The sequence below is a fragment of the Castor canadensis genome, chromosome 14, assembly GCF_047511655.1.
Source record: "Castor canadensis chromosome 14, mCasCan1.hap1v2, whole genome shotgun sequence".
Lineage (NCBI taxonomy): Eukaryota > Metazoa > Chordata > Mammalia > Rodentia > Castoridae > Castor > Castor canadensis.
In genome coordinates this window covers 89,510,239-89,537,010 of record NC_133399.1, presented here as the reverse complement: position 1 = coordinate 89,537,010, position 26,772 = coordinate 89,510,239, and the positions used below count along the sequence as shown (strand labels likewise).

The following is a 26,772-nucleotide window of genomic DNA, read 5'->3' as shown; positions in this document are numbered from 1 at the left end:
TCTTAAATTTCTCAATACCATGGGCTCAGGTGAGTCCGTGAGATGTTTTATCTTAGGGCCATTTGGTAAGGCAGGGATTCCTGTCTACCCAGGGAGTCTCCATAAAGAATCCTACTTCTGCATCCTCTGCTCCTTTGCCAGTACCTTGACATGCTGGCCATGCCAAACTCTGACTTCTTCTCTGTGTTATAGAAATCCATTCCTTTTCTCTCCTGCTCTGATCACAGATACTCCTTTTCTCCCTTTCACTTCTAAATCATCTGCTTTCTTCTCTGTCCTGAAGCTCTAACAACACTTACGTAGACATTTGGCAGACACTGCCGTTATTTTTGTCAGAGTTCCTAAGACAATGCATTTAAAGGGTTATATGCTTGCACAAAAAAACAAAGAACAGAGAAAAATTAACATCTTGAAAAATATTTTGAAGAGAATAAATCCTACAGAGATTTCAAATGTCATGCTGTGAGTCAAAGGAATTGAAATCTTGGCTTCCCAAATTCAAATCTACTATTTCTTTTACTGAATCATTTTGTGGATTTTGTAATCACAATCAATCTACCTATTCTTACATTATTATAAATTCTTCTAAATTGTTTTAATTTTCTTGATAGTCTGTAACTTAGAGAAAATATGTTGAAAACATCAGGTATCTGGCAATTTACCTGAGATTACTAGCAAGAGTACAGAATAGTTCCGGTGCCTTATATTATAAACAAATATTTAAAAAATAAAATAAACCAGGTGCAGGTAGCTCACACCTGTAATCCTAGCTACTTGGGAGGGTGAGATCAGGAAGGTTTTGGTATGAGCCTAGCCTGGAAAAATAATTCATAATACCCTATCCTGAAAATAACCAGAGCAAAGTGGACTGGAAGCGTGACTCAAGAACTAGAGATCCTGCTTTGCAAACATGAGTCCATACCAAAAGAATAAATAATAATAATAATATAAAATAATGCAGTCACTCTTAAAAACAAACTGATATGTTCTTTTTCTTTGTTGTCTGTACACTTTATAAATTAATTCATTCATATATCCAAAAATTCTGCTGAGAACCTCTTATTGACCAGGTCATTTGGTAAACATAGTGTTCACCTGTGTGTCATGATTTTATGACAGAAGACATGCAGTGACTATTTGATAAAAAGAGTCTAAATTGGAAGCTGAAGGGAATGGAGGAGTCAGGAAGATCAATGGGATGGGAATGGAAAATAGTGATTCAAGCCAGTGTGTAAATATCTTCCAAAAAATGAACAGTGATCTAATGTAGCTATTCTTCAAAGGCTTTACAGATCAAGTTAAGGAATTCAAATTATGTCCTAATGAATTTTGAGATATGTAATTAAATAACTAAGAAATTCTATAAGGAGTTTGACTAACTACAACATTACTTTTGAAAGACAGCTGAATTGAGCATGAAGGATGGAAACAACAAGGGGTTAGTGGTCAGAGGAGATAAGTGGGCAATATTAAGTTCAAAGTAGCTCAAGAAGGCAACTTAAGAAGCTATAGCAGTGGTTCTTGTGTGGAATTATTTGCATTTTGGTTGGGTAAAATGCAAAAGAGCAAAAGAACAATAAAAAGAAATGTACGTGGTATATTCAATAAGATTATACATTAAGTTTTGACATTAAAGTGACCCAGGCAACATGCCATTTCCACTTGCCTTACTAGAGAACAGAGATAGACAGCTCCAAATATTCAACCTTCTACCATCATCTTCCATGTGGCCATAGTGACGTGCTAGAGTCATGCCCATGATATCAAGATCATTACAGAAAATATCTCTTCCCAAATGAAAATGGCAAATCCTTACAAGGTAAAGGTCCTGATATCATTTGCTATCCTAAATGAAAACATTCTCAAAAGATGGTGATGCTTGAAGATTACTTCACTTAATTTCATTTATTCTAATTAAGAAGAGTTTACATTCTCAATCACAAAATGGCATAAGAATAACAGTCATTAGTCTCTTTGGATAAAATCTGACAGAATCCAAATTCTGCCTCTGCTCTTCTGGGCCCTGGTACAAGAAGCCAAGGCCACCAACCACAATTAACAGGCCTCATGCTGAGTGCATGTCCATAGTGCCTGGGTCTCAAAACTTCTCATATGATCTCTCTTTAAAACCTCTTATACTCAGCAAGTACCTGACAGATTGTCTGAGGAGAGCTACAGAATGAATGTGTTTTATGTATCTGTATCTATACCTATAGATACGCACATTGTAATTTAAAATGAAATTATTATGTAGCTGTTATAGGATGTCTTCATAACTGTATAAATTACTACTGGAATAATAGGGAAAAAAGTACTTATGAAACCTTAAATACGTAAACTTTAAGCACTCTTTTTGTGTTTAGATTGTTAAGTTTTTCTTCTGGAAGAGGTAGGTGGTAACTGCTCTTAAATAAATCTAAAAAGATCTTAATGTGTATACAGGGAGAGAAAATGAAGGCATACCCCACCACACACTTGAGACTTTTTTATAGTGTAAATGAGTGCCAAACTTGTGTTTATAGAAATTTCTGGTATTCATGAACTTGAAAAACTATAACTAAACAAGTGGATTAGCATCCCTGGACCCTGCAAACAGGGACTTTTAAAAGAACATATGGATTTTGCTTTCAGGTCTCAGAAATCATCACACAACTGAGTTAGAAAGGAGAAAAACTAGATGTGGAAACATTTTGCTGTTTTCTGATGTACATGAAACAATGACTCTTGATAGGAAAAAAATGACTGTTTTCTTGCTTAAAGTGAATAAAGAGAGAGTAAGCAGACTGGCAGGGTGGCTCAAGTGTAGAATACTTGCCTAGCAAGCATAAGGCCCTGAGTTCAAACTCCATTCCCCACAAAAAAAGAGAGAATAAGCTAATTGTTACAATTCCTAAAATAAAAGTAATAAATTACCTGGGTAAAAGATAAATTATTTTTTAAGAAATTTTAATTCGAAGCTTCTTAGTACTTGAATTCATTTTTCTAATTATAATGCAATTTCCATGAGGGCTGAATTATATATGTATATTTTCATCTATATTTCCTAAATTCTGCTACATAATAGATATTAATAAATACTTGTTGAATTAATGGATTTCTAATTGATTTACTAAAACTTTGGGTCAGAAAATCTTTAAGACCGTGATTTTTGGAAGTAAATTGCAACTCAGAGACAACTGAACTGAACATAGAGCTCATGTAAAACTGATTGGCTATTCAAGCATTCATTGATCAAGTTGCAAAAATCCAGGGATACAAGTAAGTATTAAAATTCTCAATTTCAGCAGTAGTAAGGCTTTGAACTCAGGGACTTGTGCTCACCTAGCAGGCGATCTCCTATTTGAGCCACACTCTCAGCCCTAAAACACCAATCTCAACTACCATTCTCTCTCTTCTCTCCTCTATTTTACTCATTACTTGCTGTGGAATAGCTTTGCATGTAGCTTATTTAAGTTTGAACAGAGAGGCTAAACTATCCTATAGTGACTCTATGGCTGTCCCCAAACAAATGTTCAAATCATCATATTTATTTTAAAATATTGGTTTTGTAGTATGTTCTTTTTAAAATTCTTCTATATATGACTAATCTCCTTGTTTTTGATGCTTTTCTTCCAACTCTCAGTTAAAATCGGAAAAAATGAAAGTTAATTGATAAAAGACTAAGACTTGTTACTAAAATTAGACATGTTTTGTCTAAGTTTTGCTTTTAATCCTTTTAATATATGACTCTCTCACTAGGCAATGATATATTCTTCATATCTCACTAGGATCTACTCTTCATCATTCCTTAATTGTCTTTTAACTATCCTCCAAGTGATCTTCTATGATTGTTTCCTCCTTGCATTTGAAAGTATCAGTGTTTTAAATTTTGTTTTTATAATTTGTACTATCTGATAATGATCACAATTTATCTTCTTAACTTACATTATAAAAGCATATTTTAACTATATTAATTTTTTCTTATTGACAACAGTCATTTTGGAAATAACATTATGTGGGCATCATGAAACTGATTGACATTTACAAAATATATTTTTCTGATATTCTCAAAAGTTATTGTCACCTGAAGAGCTACAGACCCTATGAGTTAGCACAATCCTGGCAGAGATTCACTCTAAAAAGACCCATTGGTAGCCATTATTTAATACGTGAACTAGGACTGAGACCTTGAATTCAAAGTCCCTCAGTCTGAGTAAGTATAAGCTCAGTTCATCAGTAGTGTGAGGTTTATAACAGTCTTACAAATGAATCCCTCCTTTCATAGATACTTATCATCCTTTGTTAGAGTCTTGATCTCTTCTTCAGGTTTTTTGGTTATTACTCATGCAGCTAGTAAAGCATCATATAATAATTTATTACTTGAAGGAATTCACTTCCTTAATCTAAATCATACTGGAAAACAAAGTATTTTTCCTAAGATTCAGATTATTTTGTCAGAATTTTTTTCAATGTGCTCCTCTGTGATGGATTATCCTTAACTATTTTACCTGCTTTATTTGGAAGAGAAAACTATTGCAACTGTATGTCTAGGGACTTCCTCTCACATCTCTGCTTTGGGAGCAGTTGGCTTTAACTGGAGAGAGTAATTTTAATGAGCTCCACCGAGATTGAGGAATGAAGACAATTTTAATTAAAACATCATGAATTGCCACTTTTCTGAAGAAACTTTTCATTTGTATTTGGATCCCACAAGTAGTATTGTCTTTAACTCAGTGTGATTCAGAACTCTGCTTGCTTTATCTGTGTATACTTTGGTAACAATCAAGAGTAAAAATGTCAAGAATAAAACCTTTTGATGACTAGTCATTTTGAAGAACTTTATATTATCAGCAGTTGAGCGGTCTCTGATCAGAAAATTTCCAAATTTTGGTGTTCCACCTGGAAGCATCCAAGCAGAACACATGGGTATAGTGGAGTTTATTAAAAGTTAAGTAAAAGAATTTTAAAAAGGCATGGTAGAGCCAGGTGGCAGCCAGAAGCAGAGAGTCTTTCTTTTTTCTGGGTATCTTTAAAACTTAGGCTAAATTATGGGAAGGGAAAAAACTGGTGATTCCTAACCACCAATAATTGATGAGTGGGGACGGTTTGAGTTGTTCCTGTGCCAGGTTGTGAGTAACCTACACACATTTGCAATTAAAATGAGGCCCAGAGAAAGAATTTTTAACCTAAAATGCACTATCAAGTCATATATGTTCTAAGAGTCCTGAACTTTCCCTTATTCTAACTTGCCTCAATAATACACCTAGGTTTCTCTTTGCTTTGTTAGTTTCAGCTATATTCAGGTAATAAATGTACATTAAATCTCATCCAACCCTTGGGTTTGCACTCAGGAATCTTACAGCCTAGCTCCAAAAAAAGAACACATTCTTTTAATAGATTGGCTGTATGACTAAATTATATAGTCTTTTCTTTGAGATTGTTAATAATTGCTTTGAAACAACTATGATTTTAAAATATAAGAGCTTTAGATACTATTTATCAAGTTCAAGTTTTCCATATAAATTATCTGATAGAGTTTGATGGTGTACAAAAAAGCAATTGGATAATTAGGAGTTATTGTATACTATTAATTACAATAGAACTATCTATTCTCCTCTTTTATGTGTATAGATAAGAAAATTGAAGGAACATATGAAAGAATCCACCTGAGATACAACTTCTTAGTAGAAAAAGTTGAAGGGCTTGATGTGAAACTTAGGTTCTTAAACTTCAAACCCTAACACAGCAGTACAGTGTTGCTGTGATATGACAGTGATCGACATAACAGTCTTGTCCTAGGAAAAGGTGATTTCATGTTATTCTTAACAGATACTTAAATTAACTTTCAAAGGTAAGCTGTAAAACCAAGATAAAAAACAAAGAACATAGTAGAAGGATAAGGGGAAAGTTAGAAAAGGAAAAGGGGAAAGTTAGTAAAGGAGAAAGAAAGCCAAGCTGTTGAGTGGAATACCATAAAGCCGAACCTGTACATTGTCCTTTCCACAACACTACCAAAGGAGGGGAAAATCATATAATAGAGACTTACAAAATTATTCAAAATATTCAGAAAACAAGTCTTTGAAGGTGCAAAAGAGTTCCAGTATTTTTCAATTGCTACTAACACACAAAACTGCAGACATCATCATTCCATCTCCTTTGTATTGAAAGATCTCCACCACTATCAGATTTTTAATTTTTTTCTCACAAAAATCTAACAATAATCCTGAAAAGTAAATTTTCTGTTTTAAGTGTTAAGAACTTGACACTTTTAAGAGAAAATATGTGACAAGAAATGTACTTGTTAAATACAAAAATAAGAATAGAGAAATCATTCTTTTGATACTTCGTAAATCACATAAGGATTCTTTGTTCTCCATCTCATTCTGATGTTTTGTCTACAATACTTACAGTCTTAAAAGCAACTAATTATTCATACTAATTGTTAGGAAGGTGCTAAAAAAGAGTGATAACTGAATGAACCACATAATTATAGACATATTGGTTCTCTTTTTCCTCCTAATACACAGATTTAGTCCTTCAAATTCTTAAATTCAATAAATTTATATGTACAAATACATGTCTGTAAGATTCACATTACAATTTTCCTGCAGTCTAAAGAAAAAGGCCATTATATATAACAAATATATGATACATAATATATATAATATATAACACCAGCTAACTAAAATTTTAGCATACTATTTCACCTTCTTGTATGTTGGCATTCACTGGAACATATATATATATATATATAAATTATCCTTCATTTTCAATAATTCATTTTTATTGTTGTATTGGGGTATACTGTAGCATTTACAAAATTTTTTACAATATGTCGTAGTTGAATTCACCCCTCCATCATTCCCCTTTATCCTCCCACCCCCATTCCTGGAATAGTTTCAACAGGTCTCATTTTTCCATTTACATACATGTGTATAGAATATTTCCACCATATTCAACCTCCTACTCTCTTTCTTCACATCCACCCACACACTGGTATCCACCCCACAGGACCAGTTTTGCCTTCCTGTTGGGAAAGACACATATGAGAAAGGGAAGATAAAAGAAGGAAGTTAAGAAGGTGAACATGGTTGATGTACTTCCTATATAAAATGAATATAAAATTTTTAAACCTGTTGAGATCACCATAAGAAGGGGACTAAAATAAAAAGGAGAAAATTAGAGAGGTGAACCAATTCAGGTTGCAATACGTATATACATGGAAATATCACAATGAAACACCCTGTAAATGAACACTGATTAATGGAGTTGTGATCAGTATTCCAACTTTCACAAGTATATATTGAGCATTCTAAAGGACTCAGTGTCCATCAAAATCACTACACTTTTCAGGTGTAGTCAGATACTAAGGATATATCATTTAAGTAAACCATACTGAAGAAAAAAATTTGAGAGCTCAGACTACCTTATGTTTTGGGAAGGAAACAAGTAATAAGATGAGAAATAATAGTATGAAAGAAAAAAACTGACATCTGCAAACAAATCAGTTCTTTAAGCAGAAAGAGAAAAAGATTATTGAGAGCAAATTTAGTAGCAGCCAGCAAAAGAGTGACTTAATAGATTCGCCAAAGAGTAAAATGATAATGCCTAAATGTGTTTTATTGGTATTCATAGGCAATCCACAGGTTCTGTAAAATCAATCTTCAGTTATTACTTCCAGGAAGATTTGGGCAAGGAAAATGTCTATAAGTGAAGCAAAGAACTGTGACTAGGACTGAGTACATTACAAACCAGGATGTGTACTGGCATGATAATAATCTCTTGCCTCTTTTATAAGTAATAAAGCTAAGTGCCTAAATTCAGTTATTATTCATAGAAATCTAGAAAATAAAATAAAATCATAAATGAAAAAACAATTGGATAATTTAGCATAAGTACAGGAAAACATTTTGCTTAATTTAAAATGTAGAGATTTCTAATATCAATGAATTTGGACTTAGTTACTTTTTAAGAAGTTGTTATCATTCTATCAAAAGGTCTCTTCAACTGGGAAAGTCATTGCTTAAGTCTACTGCTTTCAGTGTATTCCCTGCTTTTCTGTACTAGTTTCAAAGTTTCAGGTATTATATTAAGGTCTTTAATCCACTTTAAGTTGATAAACTAAACTTTCTCGGTAGAACTCAAGTGGATAAGCAACTAAAAGAAAAGGTGGACAAATGAGAGTACATGAAATTAAAAAGCTTCTGTACAAAAAAAGAAATGGTCTCTAAGTTGAAGAGACCACCCATACAGTGGGAGGCAATATTTGCCAGCTATACATCTTACAAGGGATTGATAACCAGAATATACAGGGAACTCAAAAACTAAACTCTCCCCAAAAAATCAATGACCCAATGAAGAACTGAACAAGGCCCTTTCAAAGGAAGAAATCCAAATGGCTAAAAATCACATGAAAAAATCCTCACCAATCCTGGCCATAAAGGAAATGAAAATCAAAACCACATTAAGATTCCACCTCACTCTTGTTAGAATAGCTACCATCAAGAACACAAATGACAACACATGTTGGCGAGGATGTGGAGAAAAAGGAACCCTCATACACTGTTGGTGAGAATGAAAAACTGTATGGAGTCTCCTTTAAAAACTACCAATAGACCTGTCATATGATCCAGCAATACCATTGCTAGGGATAGACCTGAAGGATTGTGAGTCAGCTTACAACAAAGGCGCCTGCACACCCGTGTTTACTGCAGCACTATTTACAATAGCTAAGCTATGGAAACAGCCAAGATGCCCCACTACTGATGAATGGGTTAAGAAAATACGGCACTTATACACATAGAATTTTACTCATCCACAAGAAAAACCAAAATTTTGTCATTTGCAGGGAAAGGGATGGAACTGTAGACCATCATTTTTAGTGAAATTAGCCAGAGTCAGAAAGTCGAAAGTCACTTTTCTGTCTCATATGTGCAATACAGACTTAGAGAATGCAGCAGTATTATGAAACTGAGGGGAAAAGGGTAGGGAACTAATATATGGTCGGTATCCTCTCTATACAAAAATGATTATAGAAATCTAAAACTAACTGAAACTACCTTAAGACGGGGGCTAAGGTACAACGAAGAAAATAAGAGAAGATAAACCAACTGGGGCAATAATACATATATGGAAATACCACAAGGAAACTTCCTGTGTAGCTACCTTTATCTCAAACGAGCTAAAATGTCATGTTTTTGTTTTTTTTTTTTTATCTTTTCTCTTTTTTCTTCCACAAAATCACGAACAGGAGGAAGGAACAAGTCCTGCCCAGGAGGGGGAGGTGGTGAGGAAAACAGGTAGGAGGGTGAATACAGAGCAAAAAATGGGTACACATGTATGTAAATGGAAAAATGAGACCTGTTGAAGCTACTCCAGAAATTATCCTCCTTTATCAGGAGGATAAAGAAGGGTAAGAGGAGGTGAATTCACATACGATATATTTGATACAGTGTAAGAACCTGTGTAAATGCCACAATGCACCCCACCCAGCACAGCAATAAAGGGAAAAACGTCACTTTAAGCTAGGCTCGGTTGTGAGCACTTGCAATCCCAGGTACTCAGAAGACTGAGGCCCCGGAGTCTGGGGCCAGCCTTGGCAACATAGAGAGATTTTGCATCTTAATGATAATTTTTAAAAAAAATCTCCTTACTCAGATATTTCACTAGAATGATTATTTTCATAATTCAGGTGTCTAACACTGTGCATGCCACATTTGTAGTGACAATTGGAAATTCATGAGAAATGGATCACTGGCAACTTTTATCACATTTCTACAGAAATGAAGAAGAACAGTTATATTTCAGTGAGCTAACGGATCCTTACACAAAGACAGTGCCACCCCTACATGATCGTAGAGATTATTATACTTTCTTTTGTCTTATACCACAATGATCTGTTATTTTTTTCTCTTAAACTTGATTCAGTGGTAATAACTGTGATTGAATGAATAGATAAGTGAATATCTTTCCTTGTTTACACTAAGTAACATAACCCAAATCCTTATTAACTTATTATTTGTATACTACTCATAAAATATGCATTGGGTTCCTGCCATGTGGCTACTATTATTATGTTGAACAGCAAAAAGTTATTGCTTTTGGGGGGTTTACTTCCCAGTGGGAAGAGTCAGTTAATAGGTAAAAACATATATTCAGAGTAGTAAGTAATGTCTTATAAAGAAAGCAGATGTGGGAAGTAAGAAAGGCAAGGAGTTCTGGAGACACTTGGGTAAGTCTGGCTGATTTTAGGAAATTATATTTAACCAAAGATTAACAAGATGGATTCTTAAGCATCCCAGCTGCTTATCCTCAGTACCCCTCAGGAAAACCATTTAAAGACAGATTTCCTTATGTAATCCTTATACTCTGGTAACTTGTAAGAAATAGTTCAAATATCTTAAAGTGACACTAGAATTTTTTCCTCTGACAGAGGAAAAACAATATTCAAAATTATGAGAAAGCTTTTAAAATAGATTTAGTATTTTCCATTCAGCATACATCAAAATTCTTGTCTGTACAAATTCATTTTCCCAGTTTCTTCTTTTATTAAGAATCCTCTGCCCTGGCCCTTTAATAATTTATGCCTCTCATCTTTGAAGGTCGAGATGAACTTCAATTTGCTAGTTAAAGTTTCTACCTCATTCCAAGTTCCTCAATTTGCCAAATCTTGAAACTCTTGCAGGATTTATTACTTGGTTCATTCAGTTCCACAAACAGTGTTTTCTTCTCATTTTATAAGTTTTCCCTTTATCTTTGTAATCATAGTATATGTCTAGCTTTTCTATATCTGCCATCATACTGTATATATTTTCAATTTCCCTATCAAGTGGTGCATGTAGTAGATATCAATAAACATCAAAATCTGACAGTCAATCTACAAGACTGCTGTGACAAATAAAATGTTATTTTATCTAAGCCATAAATATCAGATGCATTATGTGGAAGTTAAATAAATTCTGTTAATTCTTCTCTCTTTTCAGTATACACAGTATAAAATGCTTATTTGTAAGACAACAATTTTTCTTAATACTTATACATTTAGATATAATTAAGCTTTATGCTTAGATTGTTTAAAATATCTCATTTATACTTCTCATATTATTTTAAACATAGCAGATATTTATTTTTCATGGTTAATGAAGAGATTCTGTTTTGAATACACAATTGATAGAAATTAAGTTATACATTTTCAAATGGATCTGTCTATAGATAAGTTAATCTGGTAAAGACTTTTGAATATTATAATCTTAGCACATAATTTTTCTTATCATTTGAAGGGTTTTTTTACTTTGTTTTGTATTGTTTTTATAAAAAGAATGACAAAACTATATAAGATAGGTTCTAAGGCTAAGATGAGTTGATAGCATTTGCAGTAAAATCTTCTGGCTTCATACATAAGAACATAACATTTTAGCTTCACAACCACAATGAAGGGATTTCTAGTATGTCATAATTGTTGGCTCACAAATTTTGTTTTAAAACTTCAATCATTCATTCATTTGAAAACCCTTGTCTCAGGAGATATATCTATCTGACCACTAAATTCGTGCACAAAAAAAATGGGTTTTTTTTTTATTAATAAGTGTTTTAGTGAGTATGTAGTTTTAAATTTTTATATTTGTAACCTTTAAACTAGCTGAATCTGAAGGCTCGGCATTAAATAGCTGTGCAAAAATTATTGAAAACAAGTTTGAGATCTATATATGCTTTTCTCTTAAGGTATATAAATTTAAAAATAAGTTACTGAAAAAACATAGGCTACTTTGCTCTACTTTTTTTTGTCTTGAGACAGGGTCCCACTATGGAGACCAAGCTGCCTCCTGTCCCCGGGAGTACAGGGTAGCTGCACTGCCATTTTCTTACAAATAAGATTTATGGAATAACTTATAAATTTAGTTAATACTAGAGACTACATAAGGTCAAATACCTTCTCTAGATAATTTGGTCATTTACAAGAGAGAGATTTAGGTTTTTTAAATGTTTCCCTAGGTTCAACAGCTAATTGCTAATTATGGAAATGTTTATTGAAAATAAGAAAATGTGGTATCTATACACATGGAATTTTATGCAGCTATGAAGAACGAAATGTTATCATTCGCTGGTAAATGGATGGATTTGGAGAACATCATTCTGAGTGAGGTTAGCCTGGCCCAAAAGACCAAAAATCGTATGTTCTCCCTCATATGTGGACATTAGATCAAGGACAAACACAACAATGGGATTAGACTATGAGCACATGATAAAAGCGAGAGCACACAAGGGAGTGGTGAGGATAGGTAAGACACCTAAAAAACTAGCTAGCATTTGTTGCCCTTAACGCAGAGAAACTAAAGCAGATACCTTAAAAGCAACTGAGGCCAATAGGAAAAGGGGAACAGGTACTAGAGAAAAGGTTAGATCAAAAAGAATTAACCTAGAAGGTAACACCCACGCACAGGAAATCAATGTGAGTCAACTCCCTGTATAGCTATCCTTATCTCAGCCAGCAAAAACCCTTGTCCCTTCCTGTTATTGCTTATACTCTCTCTACAACAAAATTAGAAATAAGGGCAAAATAGTTTCTGCTGGGTATTGAGGGAGAGGGAGGGAGTGGAGTGGGTGGTAAGGGAGGGGGTGGGGGCAGGGGGGAGAAATGACCCAAGCCTTGTATGCACATATGAATAATAAAAGAAAAAGGAAAATAAATAAATAAATAAATATTTGGTAAGGTATATGGTCCCCTTCCTACTTTTTGTTCATAATTTTCTTTCTGTCATGGATACTTATTGATAAATCTCCTCAAGAACAATACTATCACCAAAATTAAGTTTGTATTAGATTAAAAAATTATTATTGGTTAATTGACTTTTTGACAAAAGTTTCCATATTTTATAAGCATATTTTAGACATTTATGCCTTTATTAGAATATTTTTGTTTGCTTTCTTAAATAACCTTCTAACATTGGTAACCCCAATTTGTTTTTAAATTTAGGTTTAATTTTCATTATTGTGAGGAAAACAGCCTTTTCTATCAAACTATGTCGCCATCTTAGCTGCTTGCAGTTCCGTGTTCTTGTTTACTGACTCCATTTTCTTGCTGAAATTGCTACCTACTCTACCCCAAAATTCCAAGTGTGACATTAGCTAATAATGAGCAGATTATGCACCTGACCTTGACCAAAGGGGACAGGGCCCCATTGTCAGGAAAAAAAATGGGGACCTACGGTCTGCTCCTCCTTTGTACTATGCCTGTGTGCCTGTGTACCCCTCTGCAGAAATAAATTTTGCCTTGCTGAGACAAAAAAAAAAAAAGAAAGAAAATACTAGTCTTTATTTTGTCTACTAACATGTAATGTGGGTAAAACAATGTTTATTTCATAGTGTAATTGTGTTACATCAAAAATGAATATAAAATACATTAACACAATTCTCTGTATATGGTGGGTTCAGTTATATGAGTGAAATTTGTCATTAATTTTATCCATTCTGCACATGAAGAATACAGAGGTTTTTGTTCTTTTTAGAGTAAAAGTGAAACACTTAAAAATGTTTCTTTTGTCCTTTCAATTAGAAAGATGTTTTGTCTTCTCTCCCTCCCTCCTCTCCTTCCTCCTATCTCTCTCTCTCTCTCTCTCTCTCTCTCTCTCTCTCTCTCTCTCTCTCTCTCTCTCTCTCTCATCTGTCTCCTTCCACTCTCTTTCTTTGTTTTGAGAAAGGGTCTCACTATGTACCCCTAGCTGGGTTATAACTCATAGCTCAGACTTCTGAATGCTGGGGTTAGGCATGCACCACAACTTCCAGCTTCATTCTGCTTCCTGAGCATGTCGTTTCTTATAATTCTCAGCTTTATGATGTTGGCTTCAGCTCTACTGCAGTTAATGCCATTAGGGAAGAAGCAAGAAGCTAAAAAATGTGCTTTCTCTTTCTGGTTTTTGAAGGATCCCTGTTAAAGGAACTAATTTTTCCAACCCCCCAAAAATGAATTCTAGTGATTGAAAACTAAGGAGGGTCCAATATAAGAGGGGGTAAAAGAAAGAAGTTCAGAAAACATATATGGTTGAAATACTCTATATAAAAATGAATATAGAATTTTAAACTAGTTGAAATCACCATAAGAAAGGGACTACAGCAGAAAGAAGAAAAATAGAGGAGATGAACCAAATCAGTCTATAATATACATAAACATGGAAGTGCCACAAGGAAACTCCCTGTATAGCTATCTTAAATAATCAAAAATGTCATTTTCTTCTTTTTCTTTTCTTATACAAAGTTTGAGAGCAGGAAGGCTGAACAGGTCCTGTGGTGGGGTAGGAGTGGGGTAGTGTTGAATACCAATTCTCCAGTGGGAGAGGGAGGGAAGTGGGGAAATGGTGAGGGAGCATGAATATGGTGCAAATACTGTGTACATATGTATATGAATGGGAAAAATCATATCAGTTGAGACTGTTCTAGGCATGGGGGTAGGGGGTACAAAGAATTTAGGAGGGGGTGCATTCAAGTACAAATATTTGATATATTGTAAGAACTTCTGTAAATGCCACAATGTACCCCTACACAGCACAACAGTAAAAAAAGGAATAAAAAGCAAATAATATATTTTCAAATCAAAAGTTAGTAAAGTTAAAAATATAAAAACACATTTGTAGGCTATAATATTCTATTAATATTTTTGTAAGGCAGGTAGACTGATTCTTTCTTAAAATTGTATAATCTCCTCCCCTCAACACACAGTGACACACAAAACATATGCACATTTACAAATACTTATCCAGACTCCAATTTGCAATGTTAGTTTTAGAATTAGATGATAAATTCAGATAGGCTGTTCGTGAAGAGAAGACAGTAAGACCTGAGACAACAAGGCTGAGTACTTGGAATACATGATAGATTAAAAAAATACTTAGTAGAAACAATTAATTCAGGGAGGTAAATAATGAAATAAGTATAAAAATCAACAGCTTTGGGGCATGCCATTTAGAAAAATATATTGAAAAAAAAGAGATTACAAAATACAGTGAAGAAAAAATATACCTAGACAAATTTACCAAGACATGTATAGGAGTAAAATAAAGAACGTTGTATGGAACTCCAATGAAACCCAACAGAAGAATATTTCAAAAATGATATCTGTTGCAAATATCCCAGGAATGGGGGGTATGGTAGAGACAGTTGAATTCAAGTATGATATTTCTGATATATTGTAAGAACTTTTGTAAATGCCACAATGTACCTCCACCCAGCACAATAAAGAAATAAAAAATGCTTAGTATATATAGAAATACCAATTCTTTGAGAATGAACTGATAAATATAATATCATCTCAAAAAATGTAGTCCAGAAGAGTTCATTTTATTAAATAGTTCACACAAAAAAATAAATGTGAAATTAGTCTGAAAGAGAATACAACACATTAAAATAAATGGTTTTTCCAGTACTAAAACGTATTATTGCTGCAGTGTCTCCAGTGTAAGAATTGACACAATAGTAGAATATCATGGAAATTTCTAAATGTGCTTAAGAAAATGTACAAAAACTTTGTAAGTTATTTTTGTAAATATGGGGAAGGAAAACACAAATTATCCAGTAAGTGGTATTACTACAACTGTCTTGATATTTGTAAAAAATAATACTTATCTGACTTCTCATACCTAAACAAATTATAGATTGTTCAAAAATGTTGATAGCAGAGCCAAAATAAAATATTAGTAAAACACTGAACTCATGAGCATATATTAAAAATAATATTGGCTTAGTAAGTGGTTTCATTCTAAATGTAATATATAAGCAAGAAACTATGAAGGGAAAAACAAACTGGTAGAAAAAACATTTAAGTTAGATTTATTGAAATCAATTTAGAAAATTTTTGCAGCATGTATAATTAATAAAGACTTAATAAACATATTATCTGAAAACCTCTACAAATTATTTTTTGAAAAATCCCTGAACAATCATTTCATGGTGTAAGAAATAAAAATGATAAAGTATAAGAAAATTGTTAGTAGTCAAAAAACAAACTAAAGTATAAGTTAAACTGTAATGCTCACTTAAAAGATATTGAAACAATTCCATGTCTAGTAATTTATGCTTCCCCTTTCCAAAACACTTAAGTGAGAAAACAGAAACAAATTTCATTTCAACCATTATTTGTAATGGGGAAATTAGAAAAAAAACTAGACACAATATAGAATATCTTCAGTAAAATAGTAAATATTAGAATACAGTAAAATAACATCAAATGTTGGAAGTAGGTGAAAGACTATAATTATTGTGGAAAATCTAATTATAAAGCAATGCGTGTGTTAGAATCTCATACAAATGTCAGGAAATGCACTGAAAATGATTGCAGTGGTTCAGTCTGAAAGGAGAGATTACACTTTCTACTTTTCTGCTGTTTGCACACTCATTATAATGAGTGTGTATCATTTTCCTAAATAAAAAAGTAAAATTAAGTAATATAATTCAAAGAAATCTCACTCCTAGCACTTTCAAGGGAATGCAGAAGTATGTGACTAAGTCTTAATAACTGTTCTAAAATGTGAATTATTTTCCAGATGAAAATCTCATTTTGTTTTTTCCTGTTAGGGAAAGGTGAGCATGGGAAACCTTACCCCCTTACGGAAGAGGACCATGATGACTCAGCTTACAGGGAAAATGGTTTCAATATTTTTGTCAGCAACAATATTGCTCTAGAAAGGTCCCTGCCCGACATTCGCCATGCTAAGTGAGTATTAGCACACAGGTGTGAAGGGTGGGTTCTTTTCATGTTTTGTTTCTTTTTTTAAATTCATTTATTCATATGTGCATACATTGTTTGGACCATTTCTTCCCCCTGCCCCCTCCCCCTTCCTCTCCCCCACCTTCCCTCACTTCCAGGCAGAACCTGTTCTCCCCTTCTCTCAAATTTTGTTGAAGAGAAGACATAAGCAATAATAGGAAGGACAAAGTGTTTTTGCTAGTTGAGGTAAGGATAGCTATACAGAGAGATTCCTAGCATTGTTTCCATGTACACATGTACATGGATGTGTACATCAACCCAAGTTGATCCATCTCTACCTGACCTTTTCACTAGTTCCCAATCACCTTCCAATATTGATTTCTGTTGCTTTAAAGTTTCTGTATTAGCTCCTCTGCAGTGGGGACATCGAACACTTTCAAGTTTTGGGTTTCCTACCTATCCCTATTCCTCCCTTATGTGCTCTCCCCTTAGCGTGTGACCCAAGTCCAACAACATTGCTGCATTTGCCCTAGATCTAAAGTCCTCATGTGAGGGAGAACATACAATTTTTAGTCTTCTGAGCCTAGCTAACCTCACTCAGGATGATGTTCTCCAGTTCCATCCATTTACTTGCAAATGACAAGATTTCATTCTTCTTCATGGCTGAGTAAAACTCCATTGTGCATAAGTACCACATTTTCTTAATCCATTCATCAGTAGTGGGGCATCTTGGCTGTTTCCATAACTTGGCTATTGTGAATAGCACTGCAATAAACATGGGTGTGCAGGTGCCTCTGGAGTAACATGAGTCGCATTCTTTTGGGTATATCCCTAGGAGTGGGATTGCTGTATCATATGGCAGATCTATATTTATATTTTTAAGATGCCTCCCTCCATATTGTTTTCCAGAGTGGTTACACTAGCTTGCATTCCCACCAGCAGCGTAGGAGGGTTCCTTTTTCTTCACATTCTCACCAACACCTGTTGTTGGTGGTGTTTTTGGTGATAGCTATTCTAACAGGGGTGAGGTGAAATCTTAGAGTGGTTTTGATTTGCATTTCCTTTATGGCTAGAGATGTTTTGTTTCTTGATTGTTTTACTGTTTTTAATGTTTACCACTGTAATATAAGTACCCAAAGTTTTCACCCCAATAATTTTTATTAAAAATTTCTTACTTCATAGTCTTAAATATATTTTATTTAAACTGAAATGTTAAAATCCCAAAAGAGTTCCAAACTTTAAACATATTCATTGACTATATTATGTCCACTTAAAATGAAATGTCTTAAGGTAATATCCATACTTTCTTACATTTAATCATATCAACTGTGAGCAAAACTTTTTCCTCTAGTTATTAATGTTATCAGAACTGTCTACACAGGCATGGCTTCCACCGACTTCATTCTCACCCTGGTTGAACTCATGGCCTTGGTGGTTAATCTTCTATGATGAATGTTTAAAATAAGTGTATATGTAATCCAAAGGTAATGATTATTTATTCAATTTGCTGTTGCTTTATGAACTGCTTGTGGCTTGTCAAGTGACAGTAAGTTTAGTTTTCATTGAATCATAGCTAAATGCATCAAAAATGAAAGCAAGAACAATCCTACATTAGTCACAGAAATCTGCCTTCTCTCTACCCACTGCTGTCTACCTCTAAATTGCTTACCTACTTTTGTCTAATCTATTGTGGTTTTCTGATGGCTTAAGCAAACCCAGAAGAATGTGAAGAACATGTAATGTGATCAGAATTTGGAATTTTTTTTCCAATGCCTATTTGATGAATCTATTCAACTGTACTAATATACTTGTTAGTAAATCCATCCACCACTCACTCTAATCTCTTTTTGAAAAAAACAATATGAGCAAAAGAAAATCAGAGAAAATAAAATCACAGAAACTAATGAAAACAAGTATTACAAACTTAAATTAAACCAGTAATGTAAAGTAAATAAAACTCTTAGCATTGAGCAAAGATAATTAACCCTTTAGAAAAAAATAAGCAAATTGTGGTTTGGGGAACTATTTTCTTATTGTTATATTGTATCTTTATAAATATATTTGAAAATATAAAATGACTACTGATTTTCTCCTTATGTTTTTTACATTTCCTAATATAGTTAAGCAGTGGATTAATGTGAAAAACAAATCATTTTTTCCCTAAATTGAATGCCTTATATATTGGCCTAAACCTTGTAGTCAGCTAAATTATTCCCAGATTACCTAAAATTATCTATAGCAATTCCCACTGAGTGAGAACATTTCTAATTATGGGATATTTTAGTACTTAATTGGACAAATCAAAGATGCATTAAATTACATTGTTGGCATAATAAATATGTTCAGAGAATAGTTCCCATCCACCTCCTTTCCACCCCCATACTTCCAACCTTTTAACATTCATTCACGTAAAAGGTATTGCAGGTGGAAAAGGCAGAAAGACCACTAACATCCAAAGAAGGCTGATGCTTTTATTTTTCATGGAGAGTATATTTTTATGATAACCACCACATTTTAAGACAAGATATTCTTCAGCAACAATGGAAAACAAAATGGAATAATATGTTGAAGTCTATATTAGAGCCACTGATTTCAGAGTATGAAGAAAATGTTCCACTAAATGTCAAGTAAGAAAAAATGCTTAAATTTTGGTTATGATCATAATCTGATGTCACCTTTGGTTTTGCCAATGTCTTATTTACAGAAAAGATGGAAAAGAAAGTCTTAAAGGGATCCCATTGCTTAATGTTTAACCTTATGCTTTTGGCTTTATCTGTGCTTTCCAAAGGCAGATAAATTTAACTGTAGTAACATGGAGATCTGTGTAAGGGGTCCAGGAAATTATAAAATCTTGATACATGGCTCAAGATTATCAATTTAATTACTCTGCAGGGAATTGACCATAGCTAATTTATATTGTTGTAATCTATAAAAGATAAGGCAAACTTTGTGTCATATTAACACATAACAGTACTAAGAAACTTTGCATTTGCAGTCAGCCAGTTGAAAACTACAGGGATAGAGTGGCAGGAAGGAAGAGTTCACTCTTCTTGATTTTAGGATTTTGCAATAACAAATATTGGGAAATGCTATCTTGAAATTTTTTTAGCTCAATCTTCATTTCAATACAGATAATATAGTACTTAGGCAGTTGTTCTACACTACTGATCACTGGCTCTGCACATTCAAGTGCTTTGTACCTATCCATATTCTCATATTTAGTTTAATATGTGACCTCTAATTCCAAATGTTTCAATATGCTTAGTATACATTGTAGTTTTCTGTGAAAAATATTCAAAACAAGTTATTTTAGAAACCCAATCCACAGGCATTATTCTTTTTTTCCTTATTTCTTTCTTCTTCACTAGTATAAGAACAAACTCCTTATTTTTGGCTTTGTTATTTTATAGTTAGTAACAGATTCCCTTAAGTAGGAGCTGTAGATGAAGGAAAGTGATCTGGCCATGTCCAATCATTTCATCAGACTTACTTATATCCTAATAATATATTTTAAGTTTTGCACTTACTTTTTTATTTATTATTTTTCAAATTTTTTAGCATATAGTTAGCTTGTAAATTATTTTAGTTTTTTGTGCTTGCCATCAGTGCTTGGTATTGTCAAAATTTTCAATAACTTTTCCATAGTCTTCTCTATATTCTGGGTTAAATTTTGTATGCTTTTGAAGGTATAATATATGTATTTTAAATACTCACTCCCTTCTGTTTGTATCAAGTCATATGTATACTCCCAATGCCCAGAATCTGTCTTTACTACATCTTTAGGTTTTATTTAATGCTACACTGATAAGAACTTAATATGAGAGCTTCTGTGTGACAGATGTCCAGTTAGTGCTATCTTGATGACCTGACTCCATTTTAATTTTCCTCCACCTGCATATTGATTGTGCTTTGCTTTTGTACTTAGACACCTGAGTGGGACACCATGTGTATATTTTGTGTGCTACAGAATATCTTATTTAAATATCCTATTTAAATTTGAGCTCAAGACAGAAGATATAAGACATTTATTTGAACACAAAATACACAAGAAGTAGGAAAATTATAAAACTGCACAAGAATGGTCTATGTAGAAAAATGTTCCGATAAACGTGCATAAATATATTGTTAATATAGTGGACAAAATTGAAAATATTTTCGAAATGTTATTTCCTGGCTAGTAGTAAATTCATCCACTGTTATCATAAACATTCTCCAAAGAATGGTATAATTGATATGTACAAGGAGACTTCACATCTGTCAAAGGAGAAAATGTATGATATGAGGAGACATAAGAGCCATATATGAGGAGAGTTCAGTTAGGTTTTGCAAAGAATTGATGCAAATTCATCTTTGATATAAGTATTATTTATTTTTTTCTGTTTCAAAAGTATATGTGCTTTGTATAAATACACATGCTCATATGTATTGCCTGAGATGCATTTATAAGGTTGCTAAGTGGCTAGAACATTTTTAAATTAAAATAACCTTACTGTGTATTGTGGCTTGTCCTTTTATTTATCATTCCTTTTTATTATTACTGATATTCCCTAGCTAAGAATAGTTTTAGCTTCATGGCTCTGATAATAAATGGAGTTTTGAGTATTGGGAGAAAACTCCATGATGTCTCATCTCTTGAGAAAATACAGAATTTTTACAACCTCTTGGCTTTCAGTGGTTTACAGTTACATCATTCAAACCAGTACATCACAACCTTGCTCCTTGCACAGTCTCAGAACCAATTGTAAATTTGACCCAGAAATGATTTGATATTAAAATATTACCTTTATTATTGAGATTTTATTGGGGAGTGTGGTTTGGATGTGGGCCATGTGTAATATACTGAACTCCAGAATGAGACACATCCAGCATCAAAGTCACAGATGTTGCTGGAAAATATCAGGCAATTGCAAATCTGAAGGCAGTCAGTGCAGCGTGCAATGACTGATCTCGCAGGCACGCTAGTCCCAAAGCAGAAGAATGAAGGAGGAGCTGAGCCAAGCACGGTATGCACCATAACCCAAACTCATCAATCATTTTTCTTTCTCTCTCCTGGAAGATGTCTGAAAAGATGGAGAGAAGGCAGAACTGTTTATCTAATGGCTGTCTTGCCACGTGGGAACATCTGTCCAGGAAATGAGTTTCCTCCCTGGATAAATAGTGCTTGATACTTACTTTGCTGCAAAGAGAAAGAGTAATTTCTTAGCATATAAGGTTTTGGATACATTTTTTGACTTTTTAGGATCTTATATTCTTAATTCTTAAACACTCCTGACTACTAGGAAGTATATTAATTCTAAATAACTTGACTTCTGTGACAGTGAATAACTAATTTGCCATTGTGAATTTGTATTTACCTACTTCACTAAGTGTGAATACAAACTGTCCTTATGTGCCTCACCAGAGATAAAGATTATTAAAATTGAGACCAGTTTTGCCAAAACAGTTGAGCTATTTCTTTCTGGTGTTGATTTTTCTGTCTCCCTTCCTTCTTTTCCATTTATATTATGGGGATGTAAATTATAAGAAGATCAATGTATTCTAATTATAAAATCAAGTTATAAATGCATAAAATTTGTGAGCCAATTTAGTTTAAATAATAATTATATTATTATTAAATAATTATATATTGTATTATATTAAATATATTATTAAATAATTATATGTTCAAATTCTTTTAACTAAAATTTTGATAGTATGCCTAAAGTGATGTTTATTTTAATTGTATGTGAAATAGAAAAATATGGTTTACCTGATTTTGATGCTTATCTGTTGAATGGTATAACTCATTCACTGAAATATTAGTGTTAACCATAAAAATGTTTGCAAAAATATGGTTTTATTTTAATTTCTCAATTTCAAAAGCTACATCAAAATTTGATTGGCAGTGATAGATTTCCTTTCACACTTTTATGATGCTTTGCTTGTGAAGATAATTAGGTACTTTCATTCAGCAACTTTACAAGAGAATTCAGAAGTGAAATAAACAACAATGACTGTTCATGCATCCACTCAGACACCAATGTAGCCACAGAGAGAGATGGAAATGTATATTTTAAATTAAATGCTGTTTCAGCTTCAAGTATGTCTAAATATGACTGAAAAAACATAACAATTAAGCAGCCAGTTAGAAAGAATATAAGCAGCCAATTGGAAAGAAGACTGGTTAGGAACAACCTTCACTATGTTGGTGAAGTTGGCCTTGTGTGAAATACTAGACATCAGTACCTAAATGTGTTTCAGCTCAAGTCAAACATTCACAGTGAATTGACAACAAAAAATTTGCATATGCACCTCATGTTGAGTACAGCTTGAACAATTTGAAAGAGTTTTATCATAAGATACCTCTCTATTGAAGTGAAAATCCTCCTAAGAGAGATAACAGTTTAAGAGTTATCAGATATTTTGCCTTTCAAATGAGTGACAGATGCTAAAGCTGATTCTTTGAAAAATGGAGGAAAGACATGCATAAGAGCCCTGAGTTTAAAGAGTGGCGATGTGAAAATTGTGCACATGCGAAAAATAAACTTTCTAGAAATAAACTCCCTGCTTCAAAATTGTTCTACTGAATTTCAAGCTGCATACTTAATAACCTCATGATAAGAATCAAATATGTAAAACTAAAAGCATAAATTTGAGAAATAGACATATGTAGTGCTAGGGAGGCTGGGGGTGGAGGAGGGCAAGTTCAAGGCCAGCCTGGGCTACATAGCAAAACCCTGTTTCAAACAAACAAACAAAAGAAAGAAAGAAGATAAAAGAAGATGGACATTTTGCTCTGTAAAATAAATGTAGCAATAGTAATTCTAAGTTCACCTCCACTAATTTTACTCACACAGACACATACACAAGTTTACTGAAATTCAGAATAAGTAATTAAGATTGTAGCTTATGCAAAAAAAGGAATGTGAGTCTTGGAAAATCTACCATTCTGAAGAGATTGCTAGGCTTTTCTAAACCAATGAGCCATGTAATGTTAAAGTATTGTTGCAGTAGTCATTAGAGGTTGCATTGTGGTGGCAAATAGTACCTTTAATAAATGTGACTTTGGCAAAAGGACAATGTTTTAACCTAATGCTCATTCAACTGAAAAGAGTGAAGTGTATCTATTAGTTTTGAACACAATCATTAAGCAGAATTTATTGAATCCTTAATGCACCTATTAACAGAGAAAATCATTTAAAATGTTAATAAATATATCTGATTCACAGTTTCTTGATTCTAATATTTAAAAATACACATTTTAAAACTATCCATTTTATTCTTAAATATTAACTTCACAGAAGATTGTACTTGATTTTATTTTTAAAAACTTTCTCAATGATTTTAAAATATCTTAAAACATGCATTTATTATAAGTAGAATCTAAATGAGTAATTTTTCAGCAATAAATGTGACCTCATTTGGTTTAGCACTATGACAGCTGTTTATTAAATATATAAGCTATAGGCACTTACACGAGTGCATAAAAACATGTCACTCATAGAATGACTTCAGGCACCAAAGTATGAGGGACTCCACTGACTTGTTTCCCAAAAAACTGGAGAAAATTATTTTTTAAATGTCGAGAAGGGTTCAGGATGCAATCACACTTTCCTGCTTTGTAACTCAGTTGCTTCAAGTGAGTGAAGCCAGCAGAGAAGACTTTGGGCTAATGATGCTCTCTTCCTGAGCACTCAGCTCCCAGAGCAGGGTGTCACTTAAAGAATCTTGGCATTGTCCCTATCCTCATCTCCAGAGCTCTGCTTTAGAAGAAGGAGGTCATAAAACAAATAGCACCCATGGTCTTCCCCAAGAAACTGTGACAATGCCGAGAGAAATTGAAACCTCAGGAAACTGCAGAAGAGTAGAGATTGTGGTGGAAAGCAATTGGAGGGCAATTTGTAGATTTAATGATGATACAGCCTATCCTGAAATCCACCTATTTGTCAGGAAGTAACTAAAAACTGAGAAATCTGGAAGGACCCCTCTTGGAGTCAGAATGATTGTCCAAGAAGAACCTGAAAGACAATTTCTTCAAAGGAATCACAATGTGAATAGATTCATTTGTAGAGAAATTTAAATCTTGGGGCATTATTTAAAAAAATAGAGCAGGAAACCAGCAACTAGTGAAATTTAGTAACCAGCTGTAGTCAGATGGCTCTAGTTATGTTGGTTTGTTTCTAGGTACTTGTGTTAGATAGTTTCTTGTTACTGTGACAAAATGTAACTTACAGAAGGAATAATTTTCACTGGCTCATGGTTTAAGAGGTTTCAGGTCATGCTAGACTGGTTCCATTGCTGGGGGCCTGAGGAGAGGCTGAACAACATGGAGCATATGGAACAAAACAATTCACTCATGATCTTCAGTAAAGTCTGAAGGAATCAAAATCAGCATACAGAATAAATACCTGCAGATTCATGTTTACCATCTTGGCTATTCACAATGGCCAAGTTAAATTCCCACCGCCAGAATGGATAAAAAATACATAATCCAATTTTGTACTACCTACTGGTAGTACTTTAGTTTAGAAGATATAAATAGACTTAAAGTAAAAATGGAAAAAACTAGATTTTGCAACGGGCAACTTCAAAAAGATGGAGCAGCTACATTAATATCAAACAAAATATATTTTTCAAATTTCTACAGAAGTGCCTTTTATAATGATAAGAGCAAGTCATCAGAAATATTTAGTTATTAACATACATCTACCCAATTAAAATGTCAAAATACATGAAAATATATAAAATGCAAAAATGTAGGCCAACAAATTAGATGAGTTATATGAAATGGAAAAATTCCCTGAAAAACAAAGACATTTAAAAATTTACCCAAGTAGAAATATAAAAGCTGAATAAAACTATAAAGAATGAAGAGATAATTGGGGTAAAAAACCTACATCCCCAAAAGCCTAGGTCTAGATAAATTCACCACTAATACTTCCAAATTTAATTAAGAATGAATAGAAATACTTCATATAAACTTTTCCAAAATGTAGAAATGTAGACAAAGTCTGCTCTGGCTCATATAACTAAATAGACTGAGTAACAATGACAGAAAATTATTTACTTGAATGTCTAAAACTGGAAGTCTTAATTTCAAAGTGGAATTGGGTTGTTGTCTAGTTAGTACACTACTGCAGGCTTGAAGTGTCCAGTTTTTTATTGCGTTCTCACACGGCAAGGTAGGGAGAGTAAAAATGGTCTTTGGTGTCTCTTCTAATGATCCTATAGAATCAAGGCACTAGACTTATTCATCTGTAAATATATCCTTATTGCAAATGTAGTCACATTAGAGGTTAGGACTTCTAACTCCTAAACAATGAATTTTGGAGGAGTGCAATTCAGTACACAACAGAAGGGAAACTTTCCAAGTAATTTTATGAGACCAATATTACTCTTAATAAGAAAACCAGGCAAATATATCACAAGAAAATTAGAGATCAATTTTTTTTTTGTGGTACAGGGGTTTGAACTTAAAGCCTTCACGTTGAGCCACTCCACCAACCCTATTTTTGTGAAGGGTTTTTCTGAGAGATGATCTCACAAAATTATTTGCCCCAGCTGGCTTTGAACTGCAATCCTCCTGATTTCTGCCTCCTGAGTAGCTAGAATTATAGGCATCAGCCATTGGCACCTGGCCGTGACCAATTTTTTATATCATCATACATGCAAAAAATCTTCACCAAAACACTACCATTCTAAGTCCAGCAACATGTAAAAACATCATATACCCTGAACAGCTGGGTTAATTCCAGAAATGCAAGGTTGAGTCAATATCTGAAAAACAACTATTGTAGTATATCTAAAAAGAATGACATAATTATCTCAAACTAGACAATCAAAAAAATCATTATTTAAGAGTGCAAAGCCATTGCACAACAAAAGCATTCATCATACTTGGAATATAAGGTACCTTCTTGTATGTAATAAATATTGTCTACCAAATGTCCACAGGTAATAACATAATTAGTAAATGACTGGAATATTCCTCCCTAAGATCAGGAGGAATCAAAGGATGTCTTCTCTCATTGCTGCTATTGGACATAGGATATATTTTACCATTTATTCTATACCAGGCAAAAAGATAAGAAAAAGAAATAAAAGGCTTCTAAATTAGA

General features: G+C 33.4%; 1 protein-coding gene across 2 annotated transcripts in view; it reads left to right on the top strand.

Moving 5' to 3' along the window:
- The window catches only part of Galntl6 (polypeptide N-acetylgalactosaminyltransferase like 6), a 1,137,834-nt gene that overhangs the window by 446,758 nt on the left and 664,304 nt on the right, over positions 1-26,772 (top strand). For both annotated transcript variants that reach the window (XM_074054979.1, XM_074054980.1), the window contains one exon: positions 16,543-16,681. In XM_074054979.1, coding sequence (XP_073911080.1) covers positions 16,543-16,681 — 139 coding nt within the window. The remainder of the gene's footprint in view (positions 1-16,542; positions 16,682-26,772) is intronic.